General features: G+C 45.0%; 1 protein-coding gene across 1 annotated transcript; it reads right to left on the reverse strand.

The window, feature by feature from the left end:
* Positions 1 to 1,628: 1,628 nt before the first annotated feature.
* LOC129168468 (fatty-acid amide hydrolase 2-B-like) lies at positions 1,629 to 16,203 on the reverse strand. Its single transcript, XM_054753780.1, has 11 exons — positions 15,944 to 16,203; positions 15,556 to 15,638; positions 10,211 to 10,347; positions 4,371 to 4,580; positions 4,178 to 4,297; positions 3,983 to 4,118; positions 3,807 to 3,924; positions 2,654 to 2,773; positions 2,479 to 2,590; positions 2,223 to 2,411; positions 1,629 to 2,133 (listed from the first exon to the last, which is right to left on the reverse strand). Exons 1-11 carry the CDS (start codon positions 16,130 to 16,132, stop codon positions 1,958 to 1,960), a joined length of 1,590 nt encoding a protein of 529 aa, XP_054609755.1. The 5' UTR covers positions 16,133 to 16,203; the 3' UTR covers positions 1,629 to 1,957.
* Positions 16,204 to 17,674: the final 1,471 nt, after the last annotated feature.

Below are 17,674 nucleotides of genomic sequence, written 5' to 3' on the forward strand. Positions count from 1 at the left end.
TCACGTGCCATAGCCTATAAAAAGGCTGCCATTTGATGACTCACCTCACTAGACATCGCAGTGTCAACATCAGCATCATGCCGAAGAAAAATTCAAAGACCGCTGCCAAGAAGTATCAGGGCAGTGACGGAGGGATCCATCACCACCCACAGCCTCTCCTTCCCACTCTCACTCTGATGGAGATGATGCAGGTTGTAACGCCTCTTCCCCTCCTGTTGGTTCCATTCCCCAAAGTTGTTTGAGTATTATTAAAGTGTTGCACTGTGCAATAACACTTGAAGGAATACGTTTATTATCGTTCATTGCTGGGGTGTGGTGTTATTATGACGGATGATCATGTTTTTCACGGCTGTCTCTTATACTCATTTGTAAATAGTTCTATTTTTTCCAGCAAACGCTAACTTGGACAGTAACATGCTGTATCTCTCCATTCTTTTTGAATGTAAATACTTCTGTGCACTTTATGTTGACGTGATCAATAATGCTTGATTAAAACGTGCATTGTTTCTCTCGGACAAAGAGAAAAAACATAAATAAATGTTAGTTCCATTCCCAGTGTCACAGTGCCCTCTACTGGTCAAGCATGTACAGTATACATAAGGACTGCCGACAAGGCACACCATAATGTACTGTATAATGTAATGTATGCAAAAACAACAGCCTCCATCTCCTCTCAGCCAACACTTGCCAAGAAGATACAGTTTTGTCTCAAGATATGTTGACATATCACGACTTGTGTGTAATTTACAAATAACGTGTGTGAACGGGCGTCAACGATCGCATAACTTATTGCCCGCGTATGCGGGACGTATGAATCATACGTTGACATACGTCGAAAAGTTTTGTGCATGCACAAAATTTTTGGACGACTTGGACGTACTACGACATATTCCGGCGTGCTTCAGCGTGCTGTAAACTTATACAAAACTTATCCATAACGTATTCGACGTACGCCAGCGTATTGGCCAGAGAGAGAGAGCCTGAGAGCAGATAACACCACCAGCAGCCACTGTTGTTTTTTTGCAGAAGGAGCACTTTGCATCCAACATGACTTTCAAATGTGCTCTGCCATTGTAGGTCCTGCAAAACCAAGTGCAGGGCAAACTTTTATGTCATAGGCTTTTTGCAGTTCTTGATGAGTCATCACATTGCCTTTCATATCAGATGATGTGATATTCCTCTTTTTTCATTCAGAACCAAAACGAGGGTGCTTCCCTACCGCAAAGTGTGCATTCACCCTGCAGGATGCAACACAGCAGCAGCTCACCTTGCTAGAGCGGACTGCACCAGAACCTGACTGCATCTGTGACATCATTCCTCGTGGCCTCTAGAGCCAATATGGGACACGTAGATGCCCCCCAGGCTGGATTTTAAAGCAGGTCTGTCCTCCAGAGATGGAGAGGGTCAAACTGGAGCCGGAGAGGGAGGCCGAAGCGCCCATGCACAGCGTGCACGGAGCCAACCGGGCCAGGCCGTCCTCCTACCGGGCCCTGCACAGCGCCTTGTCCAGTCTGGCCATGGCAACCCTCCAAACATTGACCACTAGGAGTCGTGGGGGGGAAGGGACACCACATGGCTTTTGACATTTGTCGCCCCCTATGGGTTGTATTACAAAAAAATGAAGCAATTGAGATATTTTTATTATGTGATTGAGGAGAGTTGCAGCATTAAGTGGCACTACAGTCGATATATCAGCACCTAAGACTTTAAAAAATACATGCCTTCCATTCCCTTTGCAACATTAATTCATTAATTTTTTTTCCCTTTCATTTTTTTCTAACTAATAATAGTCACAAACTAAAGCACCAATGTTTACCTTGATAAACCAACCCCCCCCCATGTGATTATTTTCAAAAACACATTTTGGAAGCAGTTGGAAAAGAGCATGAAATAATTTCAAAGATTTTAGTAGCAATTGAAAGATCCCATTGTGGCATTCATCTGGTGGGAGGAGGCTCTAGTTGCTCCCGGGCTCCCTCCAGCCTCCAAAGGACTTCTCCAGGTAGAGTGCCACGGCCAGGGACTGACGATCCTGCAGCTTCCCCGTCACTACCTGAACACCCAGGGGGAGACCCTCCTCGTTAAGCCCCAAAGGGCACTGGGTGATGGGTAGGCCAAGAATATTTAAGATCCCTAAGAATTGGGGGGGGGGGGGGGGGGGGGATATGATTTTACTTGTTGAAAGACAATCAAAGAGTAATTAGAATACTGTGCTACACTACCAGTGTAGGCGAAGTCAAAGGGTCTAAAAAGACAGTGGTGGTGTTTGGGGGCCACTCTGGGGTGTGATGGGTAAAGAAACACTCCATCAGTCCCCAGCAGCTCCTCCACTTCCTTCTGGAGCTTCTCCTTCATCTGGATAAGGGAAGTGGATGGTTTGGACACGTGCATCTTCTCTACCAAAGTCAGACCTGTAGGCCCCACATGCACATTAATTTAAGTGTTTGATTAAAAAAAAATAAAAATACTGACACTCACCAATGGCGGCAACGGTGTGTTCTGATTTGCCCATCATGCGTTTCAGGAGCTCCCACAAAGGCCACACTGGGCGGCCCGCCTCTCCCAGCAGCTCAGCGAAGGGAACAGGAGGCTGCAGGAGAACACATCTAGTGTACATGTCCCATTTAAGGTTAAGAGTGTCGTCTCCTCACACCTTGCCATCTTTGCCAGGAAGCCCCATGAAGGTGTCCCAGATCTGGAAGCCATGTCGGAGCTCTGGGAAGTGCACCTCTTGGACTGTCACCCCGAGATCCGCTTCCAGACGTTCCACCACCTGAGGAAAGAAACGTGAGAGTTCTGTCTCTTCTTATGCAAAAGTGACTTTTTAATAGGGGTGTCACGGGACGAGACAAGACGAGATTTTAACCATACTTTTAAGAAAAGTACAATGATTAAATATTAATGACAATATATTGCAATCTACTACCTTGCATTGCTCCTCACAAGGCTACACTCGTCTGCACTGTGTGTATGCTACCAGCCCCACCTCCATCCACTGAGACAATGAGACTGTATGACTGACAGAAGGACTCACAGTTTATGCTGTTCTATGGAGGAAACGCCCCGAGGTGCTGAAACCAATGTACAGAGTGAATCCTCTTTCTGCCTGTTTGCAGGCGGTACATGAGGAAAACAGACATGCATGCACACGGCAATGTCGTCCCAGGCCTATTTTTTTTCTAAATGAGAAATCTTGCCACGTTTTAATCTCGCAAGATGTTGTGACAGCCCTACTTTTTAAGAATGTTCTAACAGGAATATGCCTTCCTAGAGCCTGGTAATGAGCACCAAACGTGAGAAACGTACTGAAAACCTATTTACATCGCTTTTGAAGTTGCACCTTTTCATGACATCCTGAAGGAAAAACACCCTTCCTCATAAAGATGATACCAATGAAGATGAGCCCGGCCTGTGTATATATGCCCACCACTTTGAAAAAGAAAAAAAAAGGCTTCGCTACACATCTTGAAATAAAGCCTGCCGATATCTATCAATCAGCTACAGTACAAATGTAAGTTTGAGCATTTCTATTGTTTGCCATGTGCGGCGTTACACGCTATGTAAAAAGTGCATAAAAAGGACACAAAAGTGCTTCTTGGAGACGTGTGGACAAACACAGCTCACTAGCATTAAAGCTACAAACAAAACAGCGTGTTCCCAGTAGGGTTTACTAAAAGTAAACTTTAAAAATGTCTCTATTCCAGCATCGAGGCTTGGTATTAGACAACACGCTTCCAATACACTATTGCTTATTTATAATATGGGACCTTTTAAATGCTATGAGTGATCACATGACCCCCGCTCACCATCCTCTGGATCTGTTTGAGCTCTTGGCTGACCGGGCTGGTCAGAATAGAGCCTCCATCATCCGGGATGGTGAAGAACCGCAGCTTCTTCAACTCCACCTTCTCACTCAAGGACAGCCTGTGCACTGAAGTGTTAGGATACATACAGGAAGTCATGCAAACATGGACTCTCTCACATGTGAGCGTTCGGTCCCGCCATGATTCTCAGCATGGGCAGCAGGTCCTCTGCGTAGCGGCACATGGGCCCACTGCTTAAGTACTCGGCATGTCTGCCCGTGGCTGGAGGGTACTGGTTGTCATTTGACACAACACCTGCAGGAGTAAGAAGGGTTATGGTGCGTTCGAGTGATGTGTTTGCTTGGTTGTCTTACCAGGGGTGGTCTTATGGCCAAATATTCCATTGAAGAAGCAGGGTATGCGGATGCTGCCGCCAATGTCCGAGCCCATCCCAATGACTGCACCTGCCGCAGCCAGCAAGCTACCCTCTCCACCTGATGGAGAGCAACATAAAAAAGAAAATCACAATTGTATGTAAAAGGATTGATCCATTTAAAGCCTGCTAACCTGAGCTGCCTCCTGGTATCCTCTCCAGGTTGTACGGGTTGCTGGTGATGCCGTACAGGTGGTTGTTCGACTCAGCCCACATGCACCCCTCGCTGGTGTTGGTCACACCCAGTGGGATGGCTCCTGCCCGCTTCATCAGGGCCACAGGGGGGGCGTCAGCAGTGGCCACGACTCCACGCCTGGAAATGATGCCCGTTGTGAAGGGCATGCCTGATGCAGGGGCAACAACAATAAAGTAAAAGGAGGTTCAACAGTCAAAGAGTTAGCTTACATTGAGGGCCACCCATAGAAATTGTTCTGCCTCACATGCAAGTGTCAGTTCATTTATACATACAGACTCTTATTTGGAAACGTGCTTTTATTCTCTACAAGCTCTGCAGAAGCAAAAAGGGCCAGAGGGAATGAGACAAGCAAGTGAAGCGTTCTATCAACACAGAATCAAACGCAGAAGCCTCACCCACATGTATCAATATTTTGTCTGCACAGAAATGTCATATACAAATGTGCAGTTCAAACGTCTTCAAGACATTTAAACTAGTTTGTTTTATGCTAGTAGTCCAGTATGGGTTACTAAATCATTTATTCAGACTCATCCTAAGTGAAAGGATAAATTTGGAAATACAGTCAAACTTGTCTATAGCGGCCACTAGAGGGAGTCTACAAAAGTGGCCGCTATAGACAGGTGGCCTCTATAGACAGGTTGGCGTCCAGTTTGAATGTTGACCAGTAGAGGGAAAAAAAATTTTTAAATGGGAAAAAAAATAATAATAATGTTGACCAGTAGAGGGCACTGCGGACTGCTGATAAAAGTTGTACAGCACTACTAGGCTTGTTATTATCATGGTTCATGGTTTTAATCCTGAAAATGCATGAGTCAAACAGTAGCACATCACATAGTACAATTCACAATTTTGCATGTCCAAAAAGGAGTAGTAAGAAGCAAAGCTCATTTAATCCTACCCCTCATCAGTTTCACATCAGTTGCAATACATTTATTCACCTCTTGTTCTTCCAAGTGTACTTTGTAGATCTACATGACAATGTAGTGCAATCATAGTCAAGGTTTTTACTTACTAAAAGGAAGCTAGAGGCTTAATAATAACTGATAACTGATAAAATACTTCAGTTAAGTACAACCGAACTCAGTTTTGCTCCTGCTGCCGCATGCATGCTAGCATATGGTTTTTTTTTATTGTAGCGTCGCTGGGAGCACGTCCTGTTCCCAGCCTACTTTGCAGTAATGTTTTGGTGCAAATGCTCTTAAAGTTACATGTTTGACCAGGAAATAGCAAGCTCAAGCACACATACACATGATCAAATCAATATACTGATTTTTTTACCACCATATTTCTGCATGCTAACTGTTGTATCTGGGGTGTATATGATACAGGTGTAAATGTATCACACATACAGGGGCTATCCACACAGAAACGTTTTCAGGTCAAAACAAAGTATTTGATCGTTTCAGCCTCTCATCCACACAGAAACTGCGTTCATGGGTGCCGTGAAACGGCATCCAGAGTGGGAACATCTGAAAACGCCAGCTGGTTGTTTCTGTGTAGATGAGCAATCTGCAGCTTTTTCATCGACCCAACTCAAATATCCAGCTAACCTGAGGTTGTGTACTCCATTCACCGAACTTGTTTGATATATTGCACGCAGCGTAGTAGGAACTCAATAACATGGTTAACTTACATTGTCTATTCTGCATCATAAGACCCCCTCCAACACATAAACAACAGGATATGTGTAATTGTTTTTTCATGAGGTTTTCAAAAATAATAATCATATGTTAAACGTGTACTCCTTAGTGGTTTGATATTTATACACTGGTTGAAAATAGCCCTGTGAGAAATTCATAGTAAAGTAATTCATTAAAAGTTCAGACATACCGTACATACATATGTAGCTGCGACTGGCTTGCGACCAGTCCAGCGTGTACCCTGCCCCAAAAGTTACTCTTTGGAAAATTTGAATAGGAATGAGAACGCCAACAAACTCACCTACAAATCCACCACCAAAGACAATATACGGACGAGGTAAAAACTGCCCCATTCAAAACGAAATCATGCAGGATATTCAGAGCAAAACGTATTGAGAAAAGGTACACTATTCTTTCAAAAAATGGCATCTGTTTCAAATGTTGTACTTCAACCAGCCATTTAGCAAAAGACTGGAAAGCCCCAGTTAAGTGTCTGGGGCATGACCCGACCAACACAACACCGCAATGCACTTTAATACACAACCTCAAGGCCCTAGCTCTACTAGACCTACCCCCCCCCAGCAAACGATGGCGGGGAGAAGGAACCCACTGATGGTTGGACAGATATCGCTCAACAATCTGTGTGGTCCGAGTGTACTACCAAGGTCAATGTGGAAAAAGCAGTGTATGCATTTCTGGATGACCAAATTAACCGTTCACTGGTCTGTTCAGACTTTTATGAACTGTCCAAAATAGAAAGCCAGCCGATCGCCTATAAGCTAAAAACCTGTGCCAGGCCTATTGAGACATTCGGCCACAAAACTGCAGGCTTCCACACGGGAAAACTGGTGCCCTGCTTCCACCACTTATTGAGTAAAATGAAATACTGAACGACCGCACTAAAATCTCATCGCAAGACGCTGCGCATGCCCACCCCTCACAGAAATTGCTCCATACATTCCAGAGCTTGACCCTAATTCAGAAATCCTCATATTACTGGGAAGAGACATACTTAGGGTCCACGAAGTCCAACAGCAAGTAAATGGCCCTTTCACTCAGAGACTGAACAGAGATGTGTGTCTCTGAAACGCACAGAAACCCACATTAAACACACACAAGACATATGTGTTAGAAAACGGTCACCCCTCTACCTGCGCTTTATTCAGGGTCTCTGCAGGTTTCAACAAGTCAAATTTAAGACTTTTTAAGACCACATACTTTATTACTAGTGCTGCCACTAACGACACATTTTTTACAACTAATCTTTCAAATAGTGGACAAATCTAAACGGAATATATTTTTTTAAATCTCTTTATTTTCTTGCTTTATTTTTATTTTGAATACAACTCAAGGGCCAAAACATAAAATGTCCCCTGTACCATGACAAGTGTAAATAATGTACGTAGATAGCTTAGCATACTTTCGTTAGAAGCTCATTAAGATGCTCTTAGCAACTGGGCTATGCTATGCCATATTAGTCCGTGTCTGGAACGGCCTACTATCTAAATCAGGGTTATTCAACTAAAATTCAAATAGGTCCAGACACAGAAATTTTCGTCAGGCTAAGGTAGGAATCTCACTTCTGTCCCATCACTTTTGTGGCGTAAACTGTGTTATTTTACTAGCATGGCTTGTATTTGAAGGCCGGACTTTACCGGATGGGGAAGTGTTGCCCAAGTGAGCCCAAACGTCAGAGTTGCTGCTAAAGTTGCTTATAAAAGCCCCTTGCAAGTGGAATACGCCTTGCCATCTGTTTTGAACCCACACATACTGTAGATGCCAGATACGACAACTTTCACCTGTCTCACTGTCTTCCTCTCTGTATCAGCAGGCAAAGCAGCATGCGGCTTCGGCGGTGGTCGAGGCAAAAATTCAGGTGTGGGAGAAGTTTGGTGAGGCCAAGGAACACGATTTTCGGCTGGCCGTGATGTTCTGGCAAACCATCCAATGCCTCAGAAAGGGGAACTGGCCCAGTCCACAGTTTACAGTGGGGACGGAAGGTCTACCTGAGGATATAGTCAGGCGGTGGAAGGAATACGTTGAGGCCCTTGTCAATTCTGCTAACATACCATCAATTAGAAGAAGCAGAATCTAAGGCCACAAATGCAGACCTGTCCACCACCGTGTCTGAGATATCCGAGTTAGTCAAAAAACTCCTCAGTGGCAAAGCTCCGAGTAGCAAATGAGTTTTGCCCTAGATTTCTCAAAGGTCTGGATGTTGTGGGACTGTCTTGGTTAACACATCTCTTCAACATTGCGGGAACACTACACTAGATGGGGATACCAGGGTGGTGGTCCCCCTTTTCAAGGAGGGTGACCAAGGAGGGTGACCGGAGGGTGTGTTCCAACTACAGGGGGATCACACTCCTCAGCCTCCCTGGAAAAGTCTCTTGCAGGGTGCTGGAGAGAAGGGTACGACCTCAGCTACCGGAGGTGCAATGTAGTTTTTGTCGTGGTTGCAGAACACTGAACCAGTTCTACACCCTTGCAAGGGTACTGGAGGGTTCATTGGAGGTTGTCCAACTGGTCCACATGTGCTTTATGGACTTGGAAAAGGCATTTGACCATGTCCCACGTGGTGTCCTTAGGGGGATGCATCGGAAGTATGGGGTTGGTGGCACGCTAGTACGTGCCATTCTTTGTACAACCAGAGCAGGAGCCTGGTTCACATTTCCAACAGTAAGTCACACCTGTTCCCGGTGAAGAATGGCCTCCGCCAAGGCTGCAATTTGTCAACGATTCTCTTGTCTTTGCTATTCATAGATGATGTGAGTGTGAATCTTCTGGCATGAGTCTAAGCACCTCCAATATGAGGCCATGGTTCTAAGCTGTAAAAGGGTGGATTGCATCCTTCGGGTTGGGAGTCTGAATGGACCAATGAACAGTTACGTTGGTAATCTAGAATTATGTAGATGTTTGCTGCTTTTTCACGTTGACCTTGACAGTACACTCAGACCAGACATATTTTTGAAAAGGATCTGCCTATTTGCCCTGGGCCACACACTTTGGTACATTGTGATTTTACTGCAATGTCAGTGACAGTTGGTTCTTTCTCCCCGCCATTGTTTACTGCGGGAGTAGGCTCAGTAGAAGTGGGGGCTTGAGGTGGTGGGCCAAAGTGCATTGTTGTGTCATGTCGGTCGCTGTCACACGCCATACACTTCACTGGGGTTTTACTGTCTTCTGCACAATGGCTGGTCGAAGGCCAATACTTGCTCCTTCCCTCAGTACGTTTTGATTTGAATACTCTGCATTTCATGCCTGGGGCGGTTTGCAGCTGAATGTGAAGCTTCTGGGATGAGATTCTGCATCTCGCAATCTGAGGCCCTGGTTCTCAGACGAACAAGGGTGGATTTCACCGTTTGGGTTGGGAGTGAGGTGTTGCCCCAGGTGGAGGAGTTCAAGTATCCCATGGTCTTGTTCATGAATGAGGGAAGGCTGGAAGCGTGAGATCAACAGGCAAATTGCCTCAGTTTCTGCAGTAATGTGGTCGATGTACTGGACTGTCGTGAAGAGAGAGCTGAGCCGGAAGGCAAAGTCTGCCTGGCAATGTCTCATGGCTAGCCTGGAAACGCCTTGATGTCTCCCATGGAGAGTGTCTTTGCACCTACTGAACAAGCTGTCCATTCCACCTGCAGGCACCTCAACCTCACTCACTCAATCCACCAAAGCCACTGGTGTTGTAGCCTATCTCAGGAGCATTCAAGCTCGAGGAAAAGTGGATAGAAGATTAAATATCGGAAAAGGTCAAATCAGTTCCCCTCTACCAGCTACCTCGGCCGAAGTGCTGGAGCTCCGGTGAAATTTTTTGCGGAGATGACAGAAGCCATGGAATCTTCCCATCAAACAGAATCAGAGTTTGTGGAAATCCCGCATAGGCCACATATGCATATATCAGTATATTGTCTGCCCAACATTTTCATATACAGATGTGCAGTTAACTCTTTTCTGTTATAGGTAATGGCTGCTTGTCGTCCCGTGGGAGTTTCCCATGTGATGCATGATGAAGTTGGTCGTATTTCACCTCCACAGGGGGGTTGGACCACACACATTTTTTCTTTATTTTCTGTATAATTTCCTAATTTCGGGTTGTTTAATTTTGACAAATACTGTATATCAACACACTCCATTGCTTTACCCTGAAGGCCAAAGGACTCCTTGACTGAGAGAGGCACTCCGAGGAACGGCAAACGGTCCTCCAGAACCTCCTCTCCTCCTGGTTCCTCATTGATCAGCTTGTCGACATGCGCCGCTTCCTGGAGTGCGGCGGAAAACCTTTACAGTGAAGAAAAAAGGGGTATTTTGCCAGTTCAAACCTCACATTGAATTAAAGTTGCGAGCAGCATTGAACATGTCCTCGCACCCCCACACAACTCGAGGTTTACGAAAGTCGGCGGGCATGTGGGACTCGACGCCAGTATCCCTAGTTTCAAAAAATCGAGGCGCCTTAAGTAGAATGTTAACGTGTATAATATTTATCCAGTTGGGGCGCCAACTGAGTCGATTTATACACACAGTCACAACCTAGAGGGTGACCTAACAAACCATAAAACATTTCAAGATGATCTGACCATGTGAAAGGGAGTTATGACTGTTATAATTTTAAATTAAATTAAATTTTATTATGTATTGTGTAAAACTAAGACATGAATAACATCAAATTAAAAGCACAAAATGAATGCCGACCCACCATCCACCAGTTCAAGTGCAGTTCAAGTTTTTCCAGAGAGATTATTACATCGCTGTTTGACGTGTGTGGTAAAAGGCAGTGCGCTAGCATGAATTAACTTGAAACAAATGTGCACATTAGCACTCAATAAGTCATCAAAACTTACCTTTATGCATTCCACACACATAGTATCAGCAATTGACACCAAATATGAGGTGAAAGCAAAATGGTAAAAATACAGTAGTAGTCTATCTGTGCGGCATGAGATAAAGTTAGCACACGCACAATGGACATGCGTCAAGTGAGACGGATGTAACAGAGAATCGGCCACTTTTCAAAATAAAACATAAAAAAAAAAATGAAATAATGGAAATTATTTTTTCTTTCTGCGCGGCCCGGTACCAAATGACCGGGGGGTTGGGGACCACTGGTCTACATCATACACACCAATTATTGTAGAAGCCTGACCTTGTAGAGTTGAGTTATTTGAGTTTCGTGTCATTTGGCAAGTCTCTACCTACATCCTATAGCTTAGGCCAGGGGTCCTCACACTTTTTCAGCCCTGCAAGCTACTTTTAAAATGACTAAGTCCCAAAGATCTACCTCCTACTACAAACATCGAAAATATATGAATGTGTAATATATTTACAGTATGAATATGAGTATTTTTGTACATATCCGGGATGCACGCACTTTTTCAGCATGCAAGTTGGCATGGTCTCTCTTACTATAAAACATATCAAACCTAATCGGTAAACTTTGAAACTACTTTACTAAATACTAATGATTAGTATTTCACATGACCAGTCCAGGGTGTACCCCGCCTTTCGCCCGAAGTCAGCTGGGATAGGTTCCAGCATGCCCCCGCGACCCTAATGAGGATGAAGCGGTATAGAAAATGGATGGATGGATGGATAGTATTTCACATGTTAAAAGTCATGTAAATTTAAAAGTTTACAGGTAATATAGTTGATATAATTCAACAAGTACCCCGCCTGTCGCCCGAAGTCAGCTGAGATAGGCTCCAGCATGCCCCCGTGACCCTAAAGAGAAGCGCTATAAAAAAAAATGGGTGGATGGATAATTCAACAATTCACAATTCAATTCAATATGACAATAAAGATAATTAATTAAACCAGTCTACAAAACACATGTAGACTGGTTGGGCAAACTCCCATGCACTCTCAAGGACCCTGCTGAGAGTGTAGAGCTGGTCCACAGTTCCACAACCAGGACGAAAACCACAATGCTCCTCCTGAATCCGAGATTCAACTGTCCAGCGGATCCTCCTCTCCAGTACCCCTGAATAAACCTTACTAGGGAGGCTGAGGAGTGTGATTCAACGATAGTTGGAACAAACCCTCCGGTCCCCCTTCTTAAAAAGGGGAATCACCACCCCGGTCTGCCAATCCAGAGGTACTGCACCCGATGTCCACACAATGCTGCAGAGTTGTGTCAACCAAGACATGCCCACAGCAGCGGATCTCATCCACCCCCGGCTCCCTGCCACCGAGGAGCTTTTTGACAAACTCAGCAACCTCAGCCCCAGAGATAGGAGAGCCCACAGTGGAGTTCCCAGGCTCTGCTTCCTCATAGGAAGCCGTGTCGGTGGGATTGAGGAGGTCTTCGAAGTATTCTTTCCACCGATTCACAACATCCCGAGTCGAGGCCAGCAGCACACCATCCCCACCATACATGGTGTTGACTATGCACTGCTTCCCCCTCCTGATACGCCAAATGGTGGTCCAGAATCTCTTCGAAGCCGTCCGGAAGTCGTTCTCCATGGCTTCTCCAAACTCCTCCCATGTCCGAGGTTTGTGTCCGCCACCTCCCTCGGAACATGGTCGAAGCTCTCCCGGAGGTGGGAGTTGAAACTCCTTCTGATAGGGGACTCTGCCAGTCGTTCCCAGCAGACCCTCACAATACGTTTGGGCCTGCCAGGTCTGACTGGCATCCTCCCCCACCATCGGAGCCCACTTACCACCAGGTGGTGATCAGTTGACAGCTGCGCCCCTATCTTCACCCGAGCATCCAAAACATATGGCCGCAAGTCTGATGATACCACCACAAAGTCAATGATGGAAGTGCGGCCGAGGGTGTCCTGGTGCCAAGTGCACATGTGGACACCCTTATGCTTGAACATAGTGTTTGTTATCGACAATCTGTGAGTCCAATAACAAAGCACCGCTCAGGTTCAGATCAGGAGGCCGTTCCTCCCAATCACGCCTCTCCAGGTCTCACTGTCACTGCCAACGTGAGCGTTGAAGTCCCCCGGCAGAACAACCGAATCGCCTGAAGGGGCACTCTCCAGTACTTCCTCTAGAGACTCCGAAAAAGATGGGTATTCTGAACTGCTGTTTGGTGCACAAGCACAAACAACAGTCAGGACCCGTCCCCCCATTGAAGGTGGAGGGAAACTACCCTCTTGTTCACCGGGTTAAACTCCAACATGCAGGCCACATGCTGGGGCACAACAAGAATTGCCACCCCTGCAAGTCGCCTGTAGAGTGGAACAAAGTCCATCCCCTCTCAAGAGGGCTGGTTCCAGAGCCCTTGCTATGCGTTGAGGTGAGTCTGACTATATCTAGCCGGAAGTTCTCAACCTCATGCACCAGCTCAGGCTCTTTCCCTACCAGAGAGGTGACATTCCATGTCCCAGAGCTCTAGTATCTGTAGCCGAGGATCGGACCGCCAAGGTCCCCGCCTTCGGCTGCCACCCAGCTCACTCTGCGACCGACCCCTTTGGCCCCTCCCATAAGTGGTGAGCTCATTGGAGGGGGGACCCATTTTGTCTCTTCGGGCTGTGCCCAGCCGGGCCCCATGGGCATAGGCCCGGCCACCAGACGCTTGCCATCGTGCCCCTCCTCCAGGCCTGGCTCCAGAGGGGGGCCCCGGTGACCCACGTCCAGGCAAGGGAAAACGTGGTCCAATGTTTTTCATCATCATAGAGGTCTATTGAGCTACACTTTGTCTGGCCCCTCACCGAGGACGTGTTTGTTGTGGGTGACCCTACCAGGGGCATAAAACCCCCTGACAACTTAGCTCCTAGGATCATCGGGACACGCAAACTGCTCCACCACGGTAATGTGGTAGCTCAGGGAGGAGTGTTGTACATTAGCTTGGCTATATTGTAAATCACCCCACTACCTCAATATACAGTACTTCAGGGTTCGGTGAATTTGCATGTAGTATCAGACCGGCATCGCCGATACCAGCCGGAATTTTACCCAGTATCGGGTTGGAAATTAAATCAATGGTATCGCACATCACTTGAGCACACACTGCAGCAATCTTTACTTCTGTGAACACACGGAAATTTGAGTGATGTCGTGCTTTTGCACATGCACGTCACTTTCCCGACACTTCGCATTTACATTAACAAGTCGCATTTGTTCAGTAATGTGAACAACCACATAAAAAAAATCGGATTTAAACAAAAAATCAGAATTGGGCATCATACCCTGAAGTGTGAACGTAGCCTTGGTGTACCTTGAGACGTCTGTTAACCACTTAATCTTTGTCACGGTGGAGCACCAGAGAATCAGGAGGGGACCTTAATGTCAATGTTTATGCGATCGACCGATCAACGCAACGGGCAGCCCTGACGTAAGCTAAATTGGTTTGCAATTTATCACCGCCCATCTGTCGAGTATCTGTGATTTTCATGTGGCCTAATTTTCTCCAGGAGTCCCTAGGAAAAGTTCGTCAAAGTATGACCCCTTGTTTTCGCCGCAAAATAGCCGCTTCAAATCAAAGCGGTCGACTTCCTTTTTCAAACATGGGTTCTTGACACTTTTTTGTGCGCCCGGATGTCTCCACCAAAGTTCGTGAAGATCTGTGAAATGTGTCGCGGGAGATAATTGTTCAAAACTTATTGTGTGTGCTAGCTAGTCAATCTGAGGTGGTCTCATTTGGGAGCTGCACCATATTGTCCGGGCTTGGATTCTTACTGACCGTATACATTTCTGATGAGATGTGACCATCTGCATTCAAGTTATGACACTTGATGGTCAATGGCGAAGACAGAACCATCACCACAATGCCACACCCACCACGTGTGCTTTACATGCATATTGTTCGCAATTTAAAAGGGATAGTTCAGATTTTTTTACATTAAGTCGTATGACTTCCCCATCAGCAGTATAGTGTGTCAACAGGCGACTTACACCCCACTTGGTCCCGTGAGCCCAGTTCTGGTCGGATTTCAGTGATTAATAACGTAGTTCGGATTCGTTATTGGGGTTACTTAAGTACAGAGTTTGGCTTCTCAAAACAATATGCGTTCTAAAGAGTGGCTGCGACCCTCGCATCTTCATCTGCTGCAGAACACACATGTACACAAGATGGCTGCGATGCTCGCGTTGGATGCATCTTCATTACATCCACAACAACGGACAACCGATAGCTCGCATCGATACGAAGTCAGAGAAAGTAAAACAGAGCGATTTCTGAGGTCTGATTTTTTTCGAGGAGGCATTTTTGTCATGCAAATGTATTCCTCTTTTGAACGCATATCGTTTTGAAAAGCCAAACTCTTTACTTAAGTAACCCTAACAACTAACCGGAACTACGTTTCTCATCACCGAAATAAATATAGTAAAAGTGGGCATATTTCACAGTGGCAAATGCTGATTAATCATGAATTTATTTGAAAACTGATTAATTTGATTACAATTTTTAAATATTTGACAGCCCTAAATAATAATAATAATAATAATAATAATAATAACAACAACAACAAAGAGCAGTTTCAAAAGGGCCTTTGCACCACGATAACTCGGTGCTCCGGCCCTAATAATGCCACTCAATCTTGCCTTTCTTTGACAACAGCATTGATGAGAGGGTTGACTTCCTGGATCCTGTCAATATAAGCCTGGACCACCTCAACACTGGACACCTACACACACACACACACACACACACACACACACACACACGCACGTTATACAGATAGCATGTGACATTAACGCAGCAAAGAGATGAGTACTTATTGGCTTTAAATTCTTCATTCAGATATTAGGATTATGTTGTAAACCACAAAAAAGTACAGCTATCCAATGATGCTGTGTGCAAAAACACAAGTAGGAATGAATAAAAATGAGGAGTTTGTTGTTGGATCTATGGCTGCAGGACTGAACGTTATGCCGTGCAATGTGAAGCTCGACAATTATTTTCACCCAAACCCATTTAGCCGACAGTCACCTCTCTCCGTCGGATCTTTCTGGCGAGTTGCGTCGCAGACACTTTAACGAGCGGGTGGCTGATAGGCGGCAGCTTCTTCACACAACCGGAACTCGTCCGGTGTGACAAAAGCCGAAACAGCATGAAGAACACCCCCATAACTGCATGGAAGAGCCATTTCTGGAGTCTTTCAATTCCGCTCAGGGACATGTCTGCTCCAATCGACCACTAGTACTGAATGTAAACTAGGCAATAACCATTTATATTACCTGCGACGTCACGCCAACATGGAAACAAACAAAAATCCGTTCTTAGTTTCAGAATAAAAGCCATACAACTTCTGTGAAGTGAGAAGAAAGCTCCATTAAGGTTAAAGATAACTATTCATTGACAAGCTCTATTTAACTTTATTCGCATAAATGTAATATTTTATTGGAAAGAAATCAAATTGCCTGTTTTGCTATTCAATTCAACCACTTCCTGCATTTGCAATAACTCTAGCCTGACAACTTAAACGCTAGCGTCACAATTACAACTGTTTAGGTGACGCAACAAAAATTTAAAGTTTAACCGAGATTTAACACAAACGCGAACCAATTCCAGTGTAGGTATGTGTTTAATTAATTTTTAACAACTTAATCTTGGATAACAACGGAAGCTCTTTTCCGACACTGAAAGAAAAAATATCCCAATGGTAACTCATAACTATGAGATAAAAAAATCGAAATTATGAGAGAAAAAATAATGAGATAAAAACTGCGCATGTGCCGCCTTCTTCACTGGAGCCTTCGTCAATGGCACTCGGCACATGCGCAGATTGTATCTCATAATTTCGACATTTTATCTCATAATTATAGCCTTCCTATTTCAAATTTGTGATTTTTTTAATCTCATAATTTCAAAAATTATGATTTACCAGCGGGTTTTTTCAGTGGCGGAAACGGGCTTCCATATCACGGACTTGCAAACTGAGGACTTCCGGTTGCAGTGACTAATGTGAGCAGTGGAGGGAGCCATTTGCCCAAAAAGAAGTAGCCTCGGTGAAAGCAGGTCAGTGGGTTACTTGTGAGACTTTTGTGTTTTGTTACACATTTGAGCTCATGGAATTGATTTCATTTGCCATTTTGATGCAAAAATTCCTAGAATGGCGCCTAACTGAGCTATTTATTGATCTTCTTCAACAGATTTGGAATTGATGGCTTGTGTGTGCTCCCTCAATTCAGAGCCTCTGAATCAAAGGAAGCACATTTAGGCTGCATTCTCAAGGTACAATATCTTATTGCCTTTGGGTACATCCACATTTGAGTGTCATGCATTGATTATGTTCCCAGATCCCCAGAATCCCCAGAATGACACCCTATGTAATTGCCAGGCTTGTTTTAAGGATCAGATCACTTAGAAGTCAAACGTGGATTTTTTTTCCCATGGAAAGGTCTGCAGACAAAGGTGGCATCTTGAAGTTAAAAGATAGCTTCTCCCTTGCGACGATGACCAGCACAAATTTATCACAGTCGAGTGGGAAGGAAAGAAAGGACAAATCCTTACCTGTAAGATGAAACTTGAACTCACACAGGGCAAGTCGACACAAGCAGGGACAAAAAGGCGAAAGCACACAATGTTTGTATATGCTGGCCATGCTGCTGCATTGAGCAAAAACCCAAACATGGCTGCTTTTATTTACCTTTTACTTATCTATGAACAATCATAGATTGTTCCTGTCAAGGGAATATATAAATAATGTATTCTGTAACG

This window comes from Dunckerocampus dactyliophorus, chromosome 15 (genome assembly GCF_027744805.1).
Source record: "Dunckerocampus dactyliophorus isolate RoL2022-P2 chromosome 15, RoL_Ddac_1.1, whole genome shotgun sequence".
Taxonomy (NCBI): Eukaryota; Metazoa; Chordata; class Actinopteri; order Syngnathiformes; family Syngnathidae; genus Dunckerocampus; species Dunckerocampus dactyliophorus.